Here is a 12,963-nt window from a genome sequence, read left to right as displayed (position 1 = left end):
AAACAAAACAAACAACAAAAGCACTGGGCTGGACCAAGAGAACATGGCAGGGATTGTTACACTCTTCACCGCTGACCAGCACCCACGTGGCTCAACAGTGACTGCTCCTGCCATGGACTGGCCTACAGCTTAGGGAGATGAGGAAGAAGTGAGGGGCTGAGAATGAGCGAAAGAGGCAAAGATTCATTAGAGGGCAGTGGGAATGACTGGAGAAGCCAGAGGAACTATCGAGCACGTGCTCCTGGATTATATGGGGCCGTGCTGTGCCGTGGAAGGACATCAGTTCAGGGGGAGGCAGAGGACCTGACTTCGGGTCCTGTCTTCTTCCTTTATGAGCTCAGTAATCCTGCAAACTGCAGGCAGGAAGATTACACCCATTTCTCTTCATCTGAAACTCTCTTCCTCCCTGGCGTTGGCAGCCCAGGAACTACCTTAATCCTTTTAACAGAAAGAAAACATTCCTAAGGGTAAAGCCAGACAGACTTAAACCTAGTTCTTACTGACGATAAGATATTTAAAAAAAAATCACTTCGATAACGTTTATCATCTGATTCAGGAACTGAGAACAGCACCTTTCAGTCAGCTGTAAACAGACACCCATTTGTAAATGTCTCAGGTTCAGGTCTAACTTTAGAACCAATCAAATAAGAACAGACTCTTTAGAGCAAAATGTGTTCTGTTTTCCAGATCTCGAGGTGAGACTGTGGGGCCACATCTGAAATATTTACTTCACAGATATTGGCGATGTTGCTGGTGCCAGATGACGTGCACTTGCTCAGGGGCAAACGTTATTTAGAACTTCCTGATGAGGTCGAGGCACACGCTCTCATTTCCATGGACTTTCCACAGTTCTTCGTATGTTTGGTGAGTTTTTTCAGTTGTTTTTGTTTGTTTGTTTGTTTTTCCCTTTGGGCTGATTAATGTAAAGCAGGGATTATTAACCTAGGGCCCAGAAAGCCTGTGAATTTGGATGGGGGAAAAAGCACATCTTTGTTTTCACCACCCTTTAACTAAAATTGAGGATTAACATTTTATTCCATTATGGATACAGCCAAAAATCCAAAGTTGTATTAGTCACCACCAGCAGAAATCACAGACATCTTACTTTCCATCCCAATTGTTGCAGAGACCATGAGATAGTGTTTACACTCAGAACTACTTTGAAATTATAACCCCTGCTAGACTCTGTAATTTTTGTGTGTGTGTGTGTGTGTGTGGGCGGGGAGAGATTGTCCCTGAGCTAACCTCTGTGTCAATCTTCCTCTATTTTACGTGGGACACCGCGACAGCGTGGCTTAACGAGTGGTGCCAGGTCTGCATCCGGGATCCAAACTTGTGAACCCGGGGCCGCCAAAGTGGAGTGCATAAACTTAACCACTACACCACCAAGCCAGCCCCTAAACCTTGTTTTTACGTGTTAGTAAAGGACATATATATTTCAAAATTTTTAATATTTTGATAATTATATTTCAACATATGTGTTTCCTTTGTAATCCTATATATTGTTTACATTTGAAAACATCTTCCTGAGAAGGGTTCCACAGGTTTTGTCAGTGGGGGTCATGGCACGCGCATGGTAAGAACTGATCTTGAGGCTAACGTCGGTGTTGACGCCTGAGATGCTAGACTGGAATTGGGAAGGTCTCCCAAAGACACACCCACACTTGTTTGAAGCTAGGAGCCAGGGAAGAGTTCTGCTTCCAACACTTCCAAGGACTGCTGTTCCCTGAAGCCTGGCGGCATTCTGCCCTTGTGTTCTTGCGGCCCGTTATGTGTCTCTGTCACTGCTACAGCGACAGAGGTTTTGTGTCTTAGGCATGTCTGTATCCTACTTCCTAGCACAGTGCCTGACACAGGGCAGGTCCTCAACCAAGTTTGCAGAGTAGATGGAAAGATAAACTAGAAATAAATCCTTGTTGAAATCGACACACAAGCAGTCGTGCTGGATGAGGTAGACACCTGTTAGTGTGTGTGCCAAATGCAGTGGGGATACAGGGACTATTATGGAGATGTGGGGTGCATAAAGTGGGGACATTCTTTTCTTAAAAGAAATTCAAAACAGACTTCTGGAAGGTTATTTTCTGAGAATCTTATTTGCAGTGTGAAAACAACCCCCCTGTGCATAGCCCCACCCGGCCTCACGTGGCCACGTCTTTCTCCCCCCACGCAGGGCTGGCTCCCCAGTAGATATAAACCTCTGTGGAGCTGGGGCATAAGCCGGCAGGGCCACCCACCCAGACACCTCGCAGCATAGAAGAGCTTTCCAGAAGGAGCCTCGCCCAGCCTCTGCACTGAGGGCTTCCGTGCACGTTGCTGCAGCTGCAGGCCCAAGATGCCGGCTGTCCAGCTGCTGCTTCTGGCCTGTCTGGCGTGGGAGGTGGGGGCCAGGACAGCCCAGCTCCGGAAGGCCAACGACCGGAGTGGCCGATGCCAGTACACCTTCAGTGTGGCCAGCCCCAGTGAGTCCAGCTGCCCCGAGGAGGGCCAGGCTGTGTCAGCCATCCAGGACCTGCAGAGAGACAGCAGCACCCAGCGTGCAGACCTGGAGTCCATCAAAGCCCGGCTCAGCTCCCTGGAGGGTCTCGTCCACCGGTTGACCTCGGACCAGGCTGCTGGGCCCTTGGAGACCCAGGAGGGACTGCAGAGGGAGCTGGACACCCTGAGGAGGGAGCGAGACCAGCTGGAAACCCAGACAAGGGAGCTGGAGACAGCCTACAGCAACCTCCTCCGCGACAAGTCAGCCCTGGAGGAAGAGAAGAGGCGTCTGGGGGCAGAGAAGGAGGATCTGGCCAGGAGGCTGGAAAGCAGCAGCCAGGAGGTGGCAAGGCTGAGAAGAGACCAGTGTCCCCAGGCCCACAGCTCCTCTCAGGACATGCTGCCAGGCTCCAGGGAAGGTAAGAATGGGGGGAGGAGGGGCCCCTGAGTCCAGAAGGTGACATGGTTCATGGTGACCTGTTACAGTTGGCCCAGGCCTGGCCTTCCTTTCTCCCAGAGATAGGGCAAGCAGCGGGAGGCCGATGAGCTGAGGAGGGCAAAGCAATCACTTCCATGCATTGCTAGTAACTTCCCTTCTGAGAGTTCTGTTGAGGTTAGTGGTTCTGAGTTCTTGGCCCAGCCAGGACAAAGTTCTCACACTGCCCTAGCAAAAGAAGAACTATAAGGACCAGGTGAGATGCGTATGTATATGGTCAATATGGATATGGTAGCAGACAGATGCCAACTGTCCTTTTTAGAAAACTATCCTTTTGTGAAACTTTGTTTGGAGGTTGTGATTTCTACCTTTGGTGCTAAAAATGACTTCTATTTGTGAAATAACAATAGACGAATGAAATGATGACAGGTGGTGGGTTTGTTTGCTTGTTGTTTAAAAGCCCTTCTTTGGCAAAATAAAGAGGCGGTAACTCCTTGTCAGTTCCCTCAACATGCCGTTGTGGAAGTTTTCCTGCTCTTTGTCGGATCTGGAACCTCTGCTTTTAGGTCACCAGACAACTCCTTGAGGGGGCTTTGCCCACTGAGGTGCTCTTCCGTTCATCCTGGCTCCCACTGGGGTGAGTCCGTGCGCGTGCGCCCAGGGAGGGGCACACTCTCTCCATTGGTTGGGAAGACAGTATTTGTGTCACTTTTTGTGAATGTTGTACTTCCAAATATTCATTGTTTAATGAGTTTTCTAATTGTGAGGAAACAAGCAAGTAAATCCAGTTGTGGGACAATTACCCAGACTCTTCAAAGATCTCACTGTCAAGAAAGAAAGAAATGGCGGGGGGGAGGTGCTTAATCTAGATAAAAGGACACTAAAGAGACATGGTGACCAAATGCGGCTCGCCTGGCTTGGCTCCTGCATCCAGGGGACAAAAGCTTGAAGGGGCAGCTTTGCAATCACTGAGGGTGTTTGAATATGGACTGATTAGATTACGTTATTAATTGATGTTCAATTTCTTGGGTGCGATGGGGTATTGTGGTTGTGAAGAATGTCCTTGCTCTAAGGAGATACATACTCAGGTACTTAGGAGTGAGGTGTCCGAGTGGCTGCAGTTTGTTTTCAAATAGTTCAGCAAAGACTGTAAATATATAGAGAGTGAGAGTAAGAGAGATAAAACCAATGTGGCAGACTATTAACAACTGGGGGATCTAAACGAACAGCACATGGGGTTTATTGTACCATTCTTTCAACTTTTCTAAAGGTTTGAAAATCTTCCAGATAAAGTGATGGGAAACTGCTTTCTACAAAGTTTTTCTATGTGAAAGGAAGGTCTGCACAGATGTGAGACTGAAACCCCAGAGTCAGTGCCTGCGTGTGGCCTTGGGCAAGTCAGCGAACCCCTGCACCTTGATTTCTTATCCATAACATGGCAATGAAATTCTTACTGTGAGTAATCATTTTTGCGGGGTTCAAATGAAATAACTCTAAGATGTAAAGGATTTTTAAAAATCCTCTATTGCTAGAGTTGGAAGAGATCCAATTTTAAATTTTACAACAAAGGAAATTAAGGTCCGAAGACGCTGAGCGGCCCAGGTTGCACAGCTGACCAGTAGGAGAGGTGGGACTTGTTGACCCCGAGTCTCTGAGCGCAAAGGAAGGCATCGTTATTAATAGAAGCGTTATGAGGCATTACTCATTTCAGACTGCTAACTAAACGAAGTAACATTCTCTACAAAAACCCCCGTGTGTGTGAAAATAGAGGCAATGTTTTATTCTTTTATTGTCATGTGGCCACTTAACAAGTCTTTGGGAATTTATGAGATGTGTTCTCTCATTTTCTATTCCTTTGTGTCCTTTCCAGCTGCTCCACTTTTGAAATAAGGACAACAGGCCGGTATAGTGACCTCCGGAGTTGGAAGCTCTTTCCAGCAGTGGGGTTTTCATGAGCAGGAAATCACATTAGTACAAGAATGTAGAGCTGGAAGAAGGGGCTAGAGGGTATCCGACATCCCTGGCTCATTCATGCAGATGTGGAAACTGAGGCCCAGAGAGGTTACTCAGCTGGTCCGTAGTCACCTCACCAGCTGGTGGCCAAGCCAGGGCCAGAATTCAGGCCCCTCCACCTGAGGTTCAGTGCCCTTCATGGCTCTGGGGTGACCGACCTGCACTTTATAGAACCTAAAGATAAAAGACAGAAGAGTGACATTTAAACAACAGGGAAAGAAATGTTGAAACAAAAGGTCTGCTTTGAGGTCCCAGAGTTGCGGGTAAAGGGGTATTTGGGGTGGCTGGAATCTAAGCGTGGGTGTGCTTCACACAGTAACTGAGGGGCCAGTGAGGGCTTGTGGGGCTGAGGGAACAAAGGAGAGGCCTGGACTTTTCCTTACACCACCTATAATTCAAATTCTCACTGCCACTGTCTTCACCATGTCACTGTTACATAGAAAAAAATCTTAGAATTACAGAAGTCACTTGTTTGTACGTCTGTGTGTGTATGTATGAGTTGAGATAAGATATATATATAAAGTTTTGTAGTGAAATGCCTGTAAACCTTTTAAATTAGCTCAAAGTAAAAAAATATACAGATTACTAAAAGGTAACCCAAGTTGGTTATTGGTGTCACGAGAGAAGCTGCACACTCTGCTTCATTGTGCCTCTGCTTGGGACTGGTCCTCCTGGAGAGCAGGGCCTGGGGCGAGGGCCTGTGGCCAGTGGTTTATATGGGCCCGATCCCAGGGGGAGAGGTGGGGACAGTGAGACAGGGAAGGAAGGAGAGCCAACACGGAGGTGGGGGGCTTCTCCAGTGGGTCACCACGGTGGGGAGCGGAGGCTCATGCCCACCAGGACCTTCTGAAGATCTGTGTAACATGTGGCAGAGAAAGGGGGCGTTTATCCACGGAGCCCATACTCTGCTGGCTGAGGGTCACCCCTTCCACGATGCACAGAGATGGGCTCCAGGCTGCTTCTTGCAGAGTCAGAGAAGCTGAGGCAGAGCAGTGGAGGTGAGGTCCCAGCAGGGACACCTGCACGAGGCAGGTCGCCACAGCAATGGCTGGAAAAAGGTGTGCAGGATGCACAGGAAGGCACCAGAGATGTTCAACACAAGCACCGCAGACTTTGCTTCCTCACCTGCAGGATGGGGACAAAAATCCCCCATGGGGGTGATTATGCCTTGGAAGTGACATAAGGAAGCGTCCAGCAGGGTGCCTGGATTGTAGCTAGAAAGGGCTTCCTTTGCTTGAGCGCCACTATCGTTTTAAAATATCGTTCAAGATCAAAACACCGGCACGTACATAACATCTCTACAGCACGCGCTGATGCTAGAGACAGTGCGTGTTGGAGCCGCGCCGGGACCACAGTCTGCCGGCTAATCTTCACTTTCCTAGAGGGTTGGCAACAACCTGTAATTACGTCTCCACTCTTCTTTTTCTTCATCCTCTTCATTTATATAATATTGACCTAACTTTTCGGGCAGTGATGGGAAAGAACCACAAAAATCATTACAATGTCATTTGCCAGTATGTGTTTATATATACAAAGGTATGTAAGTGAGTTAATAAGTTCAGCCTGTAGATTAAGCTCTCTAGAATGTGAGTCTATAAATCACAAGTAAGGGAGATAGGGCAGAGCATGCAGAAAATTTCCAGAATTTTGTCATAGACATGAACCTTTCAACCACAGAAGGGCTGAATTTTAATAGAAACAAACATATAAAAGCCCTTGAAAATATGTAACTGTCTGATACAATATAGTCCTTCATATGCTCATAACCTCTTTTTGTTTTCCCCCACATACAGAAGGAAATGTGAGTGATTTTGAAACATTCCAGAGAAATTTTAGTTTTGACACTTCTTTATTGAGAATCGTTTCATTTATAGTTTGAGCTAAGAACACTGAGGCTCAGAGAGTTTGAGCAACTTGCCCAAAGTCACACAGCTGGTACACGGCAGGACTGAACCAGGAAGCTACCACGTCTGGCCCAGATCAGTCCCCTTCACACAACTGCTCCCCTGCCTTTGGGTCTCACATCCTCTCCCTCAGGCTTTGGTCCTCATTCCAGACAGCTTTACTCTGGGAGTCCGGCCATTGCCAGATGCTCCTGGCTGACACAACCAAGAAGAGGCCAGCAGGCTTGTAATCCAACCAGCCCACCTGCCAACTGGCCTTCAGTCCTTCTGGAAGCCATTCCTTGACATTAGGTCTTACTGTGGTTCTTGTTTACTCCGAAGAAAGCGCATAAGGCATAGTTCGTGCAAAAAGTGACGGGCGGGGGGTGGCGGGGGAGAGAGAGAGAGAGAGCGCGCCAGGAGGTGAAGGGCCCCTGCTCAGAGTCCTGGGGCCGGGGGTGGCACCGGGGCCGGTGGGCCTCCTCCTGGGCGGTGCGGGAGGGAGCCTGGCAGGCAGGCCGGGCTCGGGGTGGGGGTAGCGGGGCGCAGCCTGGGAGCTGCGTGCTGAGCAAGCCGCTGGGATGTGAGCTCCGCTCCGGGAGCTGGTCGCTCCCCAGGGGCCGAGCGGCACCTGGTGGCAGTCCGGTGCCATCCGGAGCCAGAGAGCACACAGCAGGTTAGGTCCGGGACGTTTCATTTCTCTTTATTCACTAAGATGGACGAGCAGCTAGGGCTGAGGTTGGCCCTGCAGCAAGGACAGACGCCAAGGGCGGGGCCCAGCCGCCCCGAGAGCGGGGATGTGGACGGGGGCTGCTCGCCCGGGGGCCGGGGGCGCGCGGCGGGGGCGCGGCGCAAAGGGGCCAGGCAGAGGCTGCCGAAGGGCTGCGGCCGGGCGGAGGCGGCGAGGTCACGGACGGATGGTGCTGGGCCGGGGCTCCCCGGGAGGCCCTCACGCAGCCTGTCCAGCCGGCCCGCGGGGACCACCGCCCTACCACCAGTCCTCCGGCGCCCCCTCCCGAGAGAGCTTCACCCCGGGCTCGTTTCAGAGGAGCAACGCCTGGTTTTCCAGAGAGTACGTCTAGAAAGGTGTATTTGGCACTGAGAGGCAATGACTTTGTAACTGACACATCTCCCCACTACAGGGTGGGGAAGGTCCACAACTGCCCTGGCCTTCGGAGACACGGGTTCAAGCCCTAGTCCCACCCCTTACCAGCTGCGTGACCTGGGGCAAGTTACCTACCCTCTCTGAGCCTGTTTCCTCATCCGCAAAACGAAGATAATAGTTCCCTTTCAGGGCTATGTGGAATAGAGGTCACGGTATTAATCGCCTAGCACAGTACCTGGCTCCTAGGAGCACTTAAGTGGTGGCAATAATTAAATTAGGTGCAGACTGCAGTCCTAAAGCCTATTCTATTTCTCTGAAACTTGTGAAGGCACCAGATCACATAAATAGTTTATGTGAAACTGCTTTGAAATGTGGAAAGAGCTCTAATTACCTGTTAATCATCTCTTTTCACAGAGAAGCTGTTTTTCAGTATTTTGGTGCCAGGATTTTAACCTGAAGGGCAGGCAGCTGGGGTGTGGCGAGGGAACTCTCTAGATGCCACTGCAGTATTTCTCTCTCTCTCACGTTGCCTGAAACCAGCTCCTGTATTCTGAGAATTAATTGAAACAATTAAGAAGTTTGGATTATCCTGAGGAATAGTCTGCGATGCTCTAAGGAAAGGAAAACAGCTTCCCTTGGGGAGCTTGCTCGACGACCCGATCTTGAGAAATTGCCCAGCCAGGACCCAGCCTCAGGCGTCACATCGGCCGCCCTCCGCGCTGTCCTGCACACCTGGGAACCCGGGCTGGGAGCCAGGTCATCTCCAGGGGCGGAGAACTGATCGAGCGGGTCAGCAAGAGCAGAGGCCCGTGTAGTAAGCATGCCTTTTTATTCGGCCGCTTTGACCTCTGGGCCTGCAACCATTGGTGGGACCGCCCCTCGCGGCGTCAGCCGGTTCGGCTCCTGGAGGGAGCACAGGACGCCCCTGCAGCACGCCTTTCACGTGCAAACCCATCCATCCCGAGCCCACCCTGCACCCCCCTCACTACTGGGCTTTCACACTCAGGCCACGGTTCCCCTGCCCTGATCATCCCAGGCCAGGTACCAGACAAATGGGGACAGCTCTATGCCCCATAGCCTGCCCAGATTATTCAAAGTAGCCAATGCTAAAGCTGCTTCCGCTGTTTCACGCGTTCCTTCCCACGGAAACCACGATAAAGGCTCTTGCCCACGCTTCCCCTCTCCCTGACCCACCCTGGTGCTTCCCCTTGTGGCCCCCTGTGGGGTGGTGTGCCCCTCCTCTTGGGATCAGTGAGTATAACAAACTGTCTTTTCAGTGGCAATCGTCTCCTGATGTGTTGGCCTCATCAAACTTAAATCATCATCAAACCTTCATTTTAAAACAACTAAACCTGTTCCTTGTGGCTCTTCTTTTTCCTTGTATTCCAGGACTGCCATCTGACCATAATCCCAAGCCAAAGGAGCCATGTGTGACACACTGTGATGACTTAATCTCACCAATGTGACCCACACCTCTTCCCTTCTCCATGGCTCAACCCCCCCTAAATTCCCATAGGAATCCTGCACACTCTCTTCCTTGTCCAAAACTGGTCAGAAAGGGATCTGACAGGATATTTCAACAGAGCATGTAAAGCTTAAGACCTTACCTCTTACAGGAAAATTTGCATTGTGACAAGGAAAGCAAAATGTAAGTCATGTGGGGAATTGTTAATTGTTGAATTTCGGGCATCCCAGAAGATGCTAAGGACCTCTCCAATATCCCTGAATCACAGCTCACCTACTCATAAATCGACCTTCCAGTGGGAATTCTTTCAACTGTGTACAAGCTCACTTTATTGTATTTTGACTACCTTACTCTGTGCTAGGCACATTGCTATGCAATTTATTTGTGAGCTTTTTATTACGGAATTTTTCAAACGTTCACAAAAGTAGAGAGAACAACATGAACCCCAACATACCCATCACCCAGCTCTGACCGTTGTCAGCGTATCCAATCTTATTTCCTCTTCCCCTCCTCCCTGCCCCCGTTTATTATCTTTAAACAAATTTCAAACATCATCATTTCTTTGGAAGCCCATTTAAATGCCATCCTCAACATCGTCCATCATGGGTGGTTTTTCCTACCAGTACAATTTTGTCTCTTTCTTTTAACGCAGTTTCTCGATGGAATTTGGAGAACGTGGCATTCCAGGAGCTAAAGTCAGAGTTAACTGAGGTCCGTGCTTCTGAACGTTTGAAGGAGAGTCCATCAGGCGTGCCCAGGAGTGAAGAGGGAGACGCTGGTATGAAGTTAGCTCTTTTCTCTCTTGTACCCACGTGGTCTTTATCCGTGTCTAGCTCTGTGTCAGAGTCGGTCAGCCCACCCTGGGAGTTGGGGGCAGGACAGGTAACTTCCCTGGGAGCAGAGACAGGGAGGGGGAGAGGAACAGACCCCCTTTCTAGGGCATGCCGGCAGGAAGTTGGCCTGTATCTTATCAGAGAGGGCTGGGGAAGATGCCCATTTCACCTACTCACTTGTTGTATAGAACTGATTACACCTGAAAAGTTACATTTGTCAGCACATCCTTCATATCTTTATCTGAGGGCCAGATGGACACCATGCACCATCTCAGCACACAGGTTGTCGCTAAAGCTATCTTTTCTGAATTGGGGGTACTTAGGAAAAGTACAATTGTCCCCCTCCAAAGCGTTCCCTGAAAGCCAGACTTTAGGAGGAAGCCTGTGGTTCTCAGAAACTGTGACCATCCATGCATGGTACTGACAATTATTGCTAGCCCTGAAGGGCAGCATGGGGATGGGGAGTTTTGAAATATTCAAAATATGACGCCCTGAGCTGGGAGCAGCAAAGAGGTTCCACCTTCCATAGGGAAATGGAAGGGGCCCATTCAAGTACAGAGATTTGTTATGATTCACCTAAATCTACATTTTCAACCATCTCTTTATTACATTTTTAAAATTATATTTAGGTTTTGTGGTATTAAAATGATGCTGAAATATGTGGTCCATTGGTTAGGAAAACCTTTATAAATATAAATATAAAACCTTTGTTTTATAGCGATTATTATCATGACTTGATTTTTGTCTCATTTTTTAAAATAATGAAATAAATCAGACATGACAGTCAGAGAGAGTCATCTAATGAACCCCCACGGGCCCCCTGCAGCTGCAGTCAAATATGACAAATACAGTTTGAAGTTTTCTCTGTGCAGCCCTCACCCTTACAGCTGATACGGCTGGAAGCTCAGTTCATATCACATATTGATCACAAACATTGACTGGGCATTTACTCCCTACCAAGCACTCAACAGGTATCATTACATTTAAAACTTACAACAGCCCTACTACCCCAAACACTATTATTATCCCCTTTTTTACAAATCAGGAAACCGAGGCTTAGAGAGCTAAGCGTCAAAGTCACACCCCCAGGGGGTGGTAAAGCCCGGATTTAAACCCAGACGGTCTGTCCCTGGGGTTCTCGCTTCTGCTGCCTCTGCCACGCTTCCACGTCGTGGAAAGATGGTGGACAAGTGTTCTGTGTTTTGTCTATTTTGAATTCACCAGGATGTGGAGAGCTCGTTTGGGTGGGAGAGCCTCTCACTCTAAGAACAGCGGAAACAATCACGGGCAAGTACGGCGTGTGGATGAGAGACCCCCAGCCCGCGCACCCCTCCACCCGGGAGACCACGTGGAGAATCGACACCGTCGGCCCCGACATCCGCCAGGTTTTCGAGTACGAGCTCCTCAGCCAGTTCCTGCGGGGCTACCCTTCCAAGGTGCACGTGCTGCCCCGGCCGCTGGAGAGCACCGGCGCCGTGGTCTACGCCGGGAGCCTCTATTTCCAGGCGGCCGAGTCCAGAACGGTGGTCAGGTATGAGCTGAACACCGAGACAGTGAGGGCGGAGAAGGAACTACCGGGAGCCGGCTACCACGGCCAGTTCCCATATTCATGGGGCGGCTACACGGACATTGACCTGGCTGTGGATGAGACAGGCCTCTGGGTCATCTACAGCACCGAGGAGGCCAAGGGCGCCATCGTCCTCTCCAAACTGAACCCGGAGAATCTGGAACTTGAACAAACCTGGGAGACTAACATCCGTAAGCAGTCGGTGGCCAACGCCTTCATCATCTGCGGCACCTTGTACACCGTCAGCAGCTACTCATCACCGGATGCTACCGTCAACTTTGCGTATGACACAGGCACGGGGAGCAGCAAGGCCCTGGCTGTCCCGTTCAAGAACCGGTACAAGTACAGCAGCATGATTGACTACAACCCCCTGGAGAAGAAGCTCTTTGCCTGGGACAACTTCAACATGGTCACCTACGACATCAAGCTCTCCAAGATGTGAAGAGCAGCCAGGCTGTGTCAGAAAAGGCAGGAGGAGGTGAGGGTCCGGGCTCCCGAGGGAGAGCCAGCCAGCCAAAGCCATGTTGCTTTTCCCTGCTTTCCAAGCTTTCATTAATCCAGAAGAATGTGCATTGTCACCATGTCTGACTGGCCGGGAACAGCAATCTGGGCATTTAAACAGGTTCACAATAGATATTTTCTTCTGTCGGCTTTTAAAGAGATGTTTAACCAAAACAGCTTATGTTTTCTGGTGATTTGGGGCAAAAGCTATAATACATAGTAGTTTTCTTCATGAAAACCACAAGCCTTTTTATAAATAGCTGTCAGTGGCTGAAGAGGGTAAGTTTGGAGGAGAAAAGTTTGGGACAAACAGGTGGCCATGTGGAATCTAGGGCCACCCCCTGCTCTTGCATGTCGCATGGTTACCATAAGCCACAATAAAACCAGCGCTTCTAAAGGACGAGGGACAGCTCTTGTGGCAGCACCGCACGTGTGTAAGATGGGTTTGCCATGGGTGACTTCTAATGCTTCAGGGAGAGCCCAGTTGGGTATTTCATAACCTTTGTCCTGTGAAATAAAATTATCTTATACAGCATTCTCTCTGAACTTTGTGGGACACCTTGTTTTTGAGAACAGTACAGATCTCAACGCTCGGATAATTCCTCTGGGTTGGGAGCTGTGATTGCGGGATGCTAAAGTGTGTAGTATGTGTGTGTGTGTGTGTCCTAATCTCCTCTTTTATAAG

General features: G+C 49.6%; 1 protein-coding gene across 2 annotated transcripts; it reads left to right on the top strand.

Annotated features, from left to right (window-relative positions):
* The first annotated feature begins 818 nt into the window (after window positions 1–818).
* On the top strand, window positions 819–12,813 carry MYOC (myocilin). Of its 2 annotated transcripts, XM_070266650.1 has the most exons (4): window positions 819–864; window positions 2,171–2,894; window positions 10,030–10,155; window positions 11,435–12,813. In XM_070266650.1, exons 2-4 carry the CDS (start codon window positions 2,333–2,335, stop codon window positions 12,217–12,219), a joined length of 1,473 nt encoding a protein of 490 aa, XP_070122751.1. In that variant the 5' UTR covers window positions 819–864; window positions 2,171–2,332; the 3' UTR covers window positions 12,220–12,813. The 2 variants fall into 2 exon arrangements, with proteins under 2 accessions (XP_070122751.1, XP_005609720.1); XM_005609663.4 differs by lacking the exon at window positions 819–864 and having other exon boundaries at window positions 1,739–2,894.
* Window positions 12,814–12,963: the final 150 nt, after the last annotated feature.

This window comes from Equus caballus, chromosome 5 (assembly GCF_041296265.1).
Source record: "Equus caballus isolate H_3958 breed thoroughbred chromosome 5, TB-T2T, whole genome shotgun sequence".
NCBI classification, from domain to species: Eukaryota; Metazoa; Chordata; class Mammalia; order Perissodactyla; family Equidae; genus Equus; species Equus caballus.
Note: the sequence above shows the minus strand (reverse complement) of the source record. Positions and strands in the feature narration are given on the sequence as shown.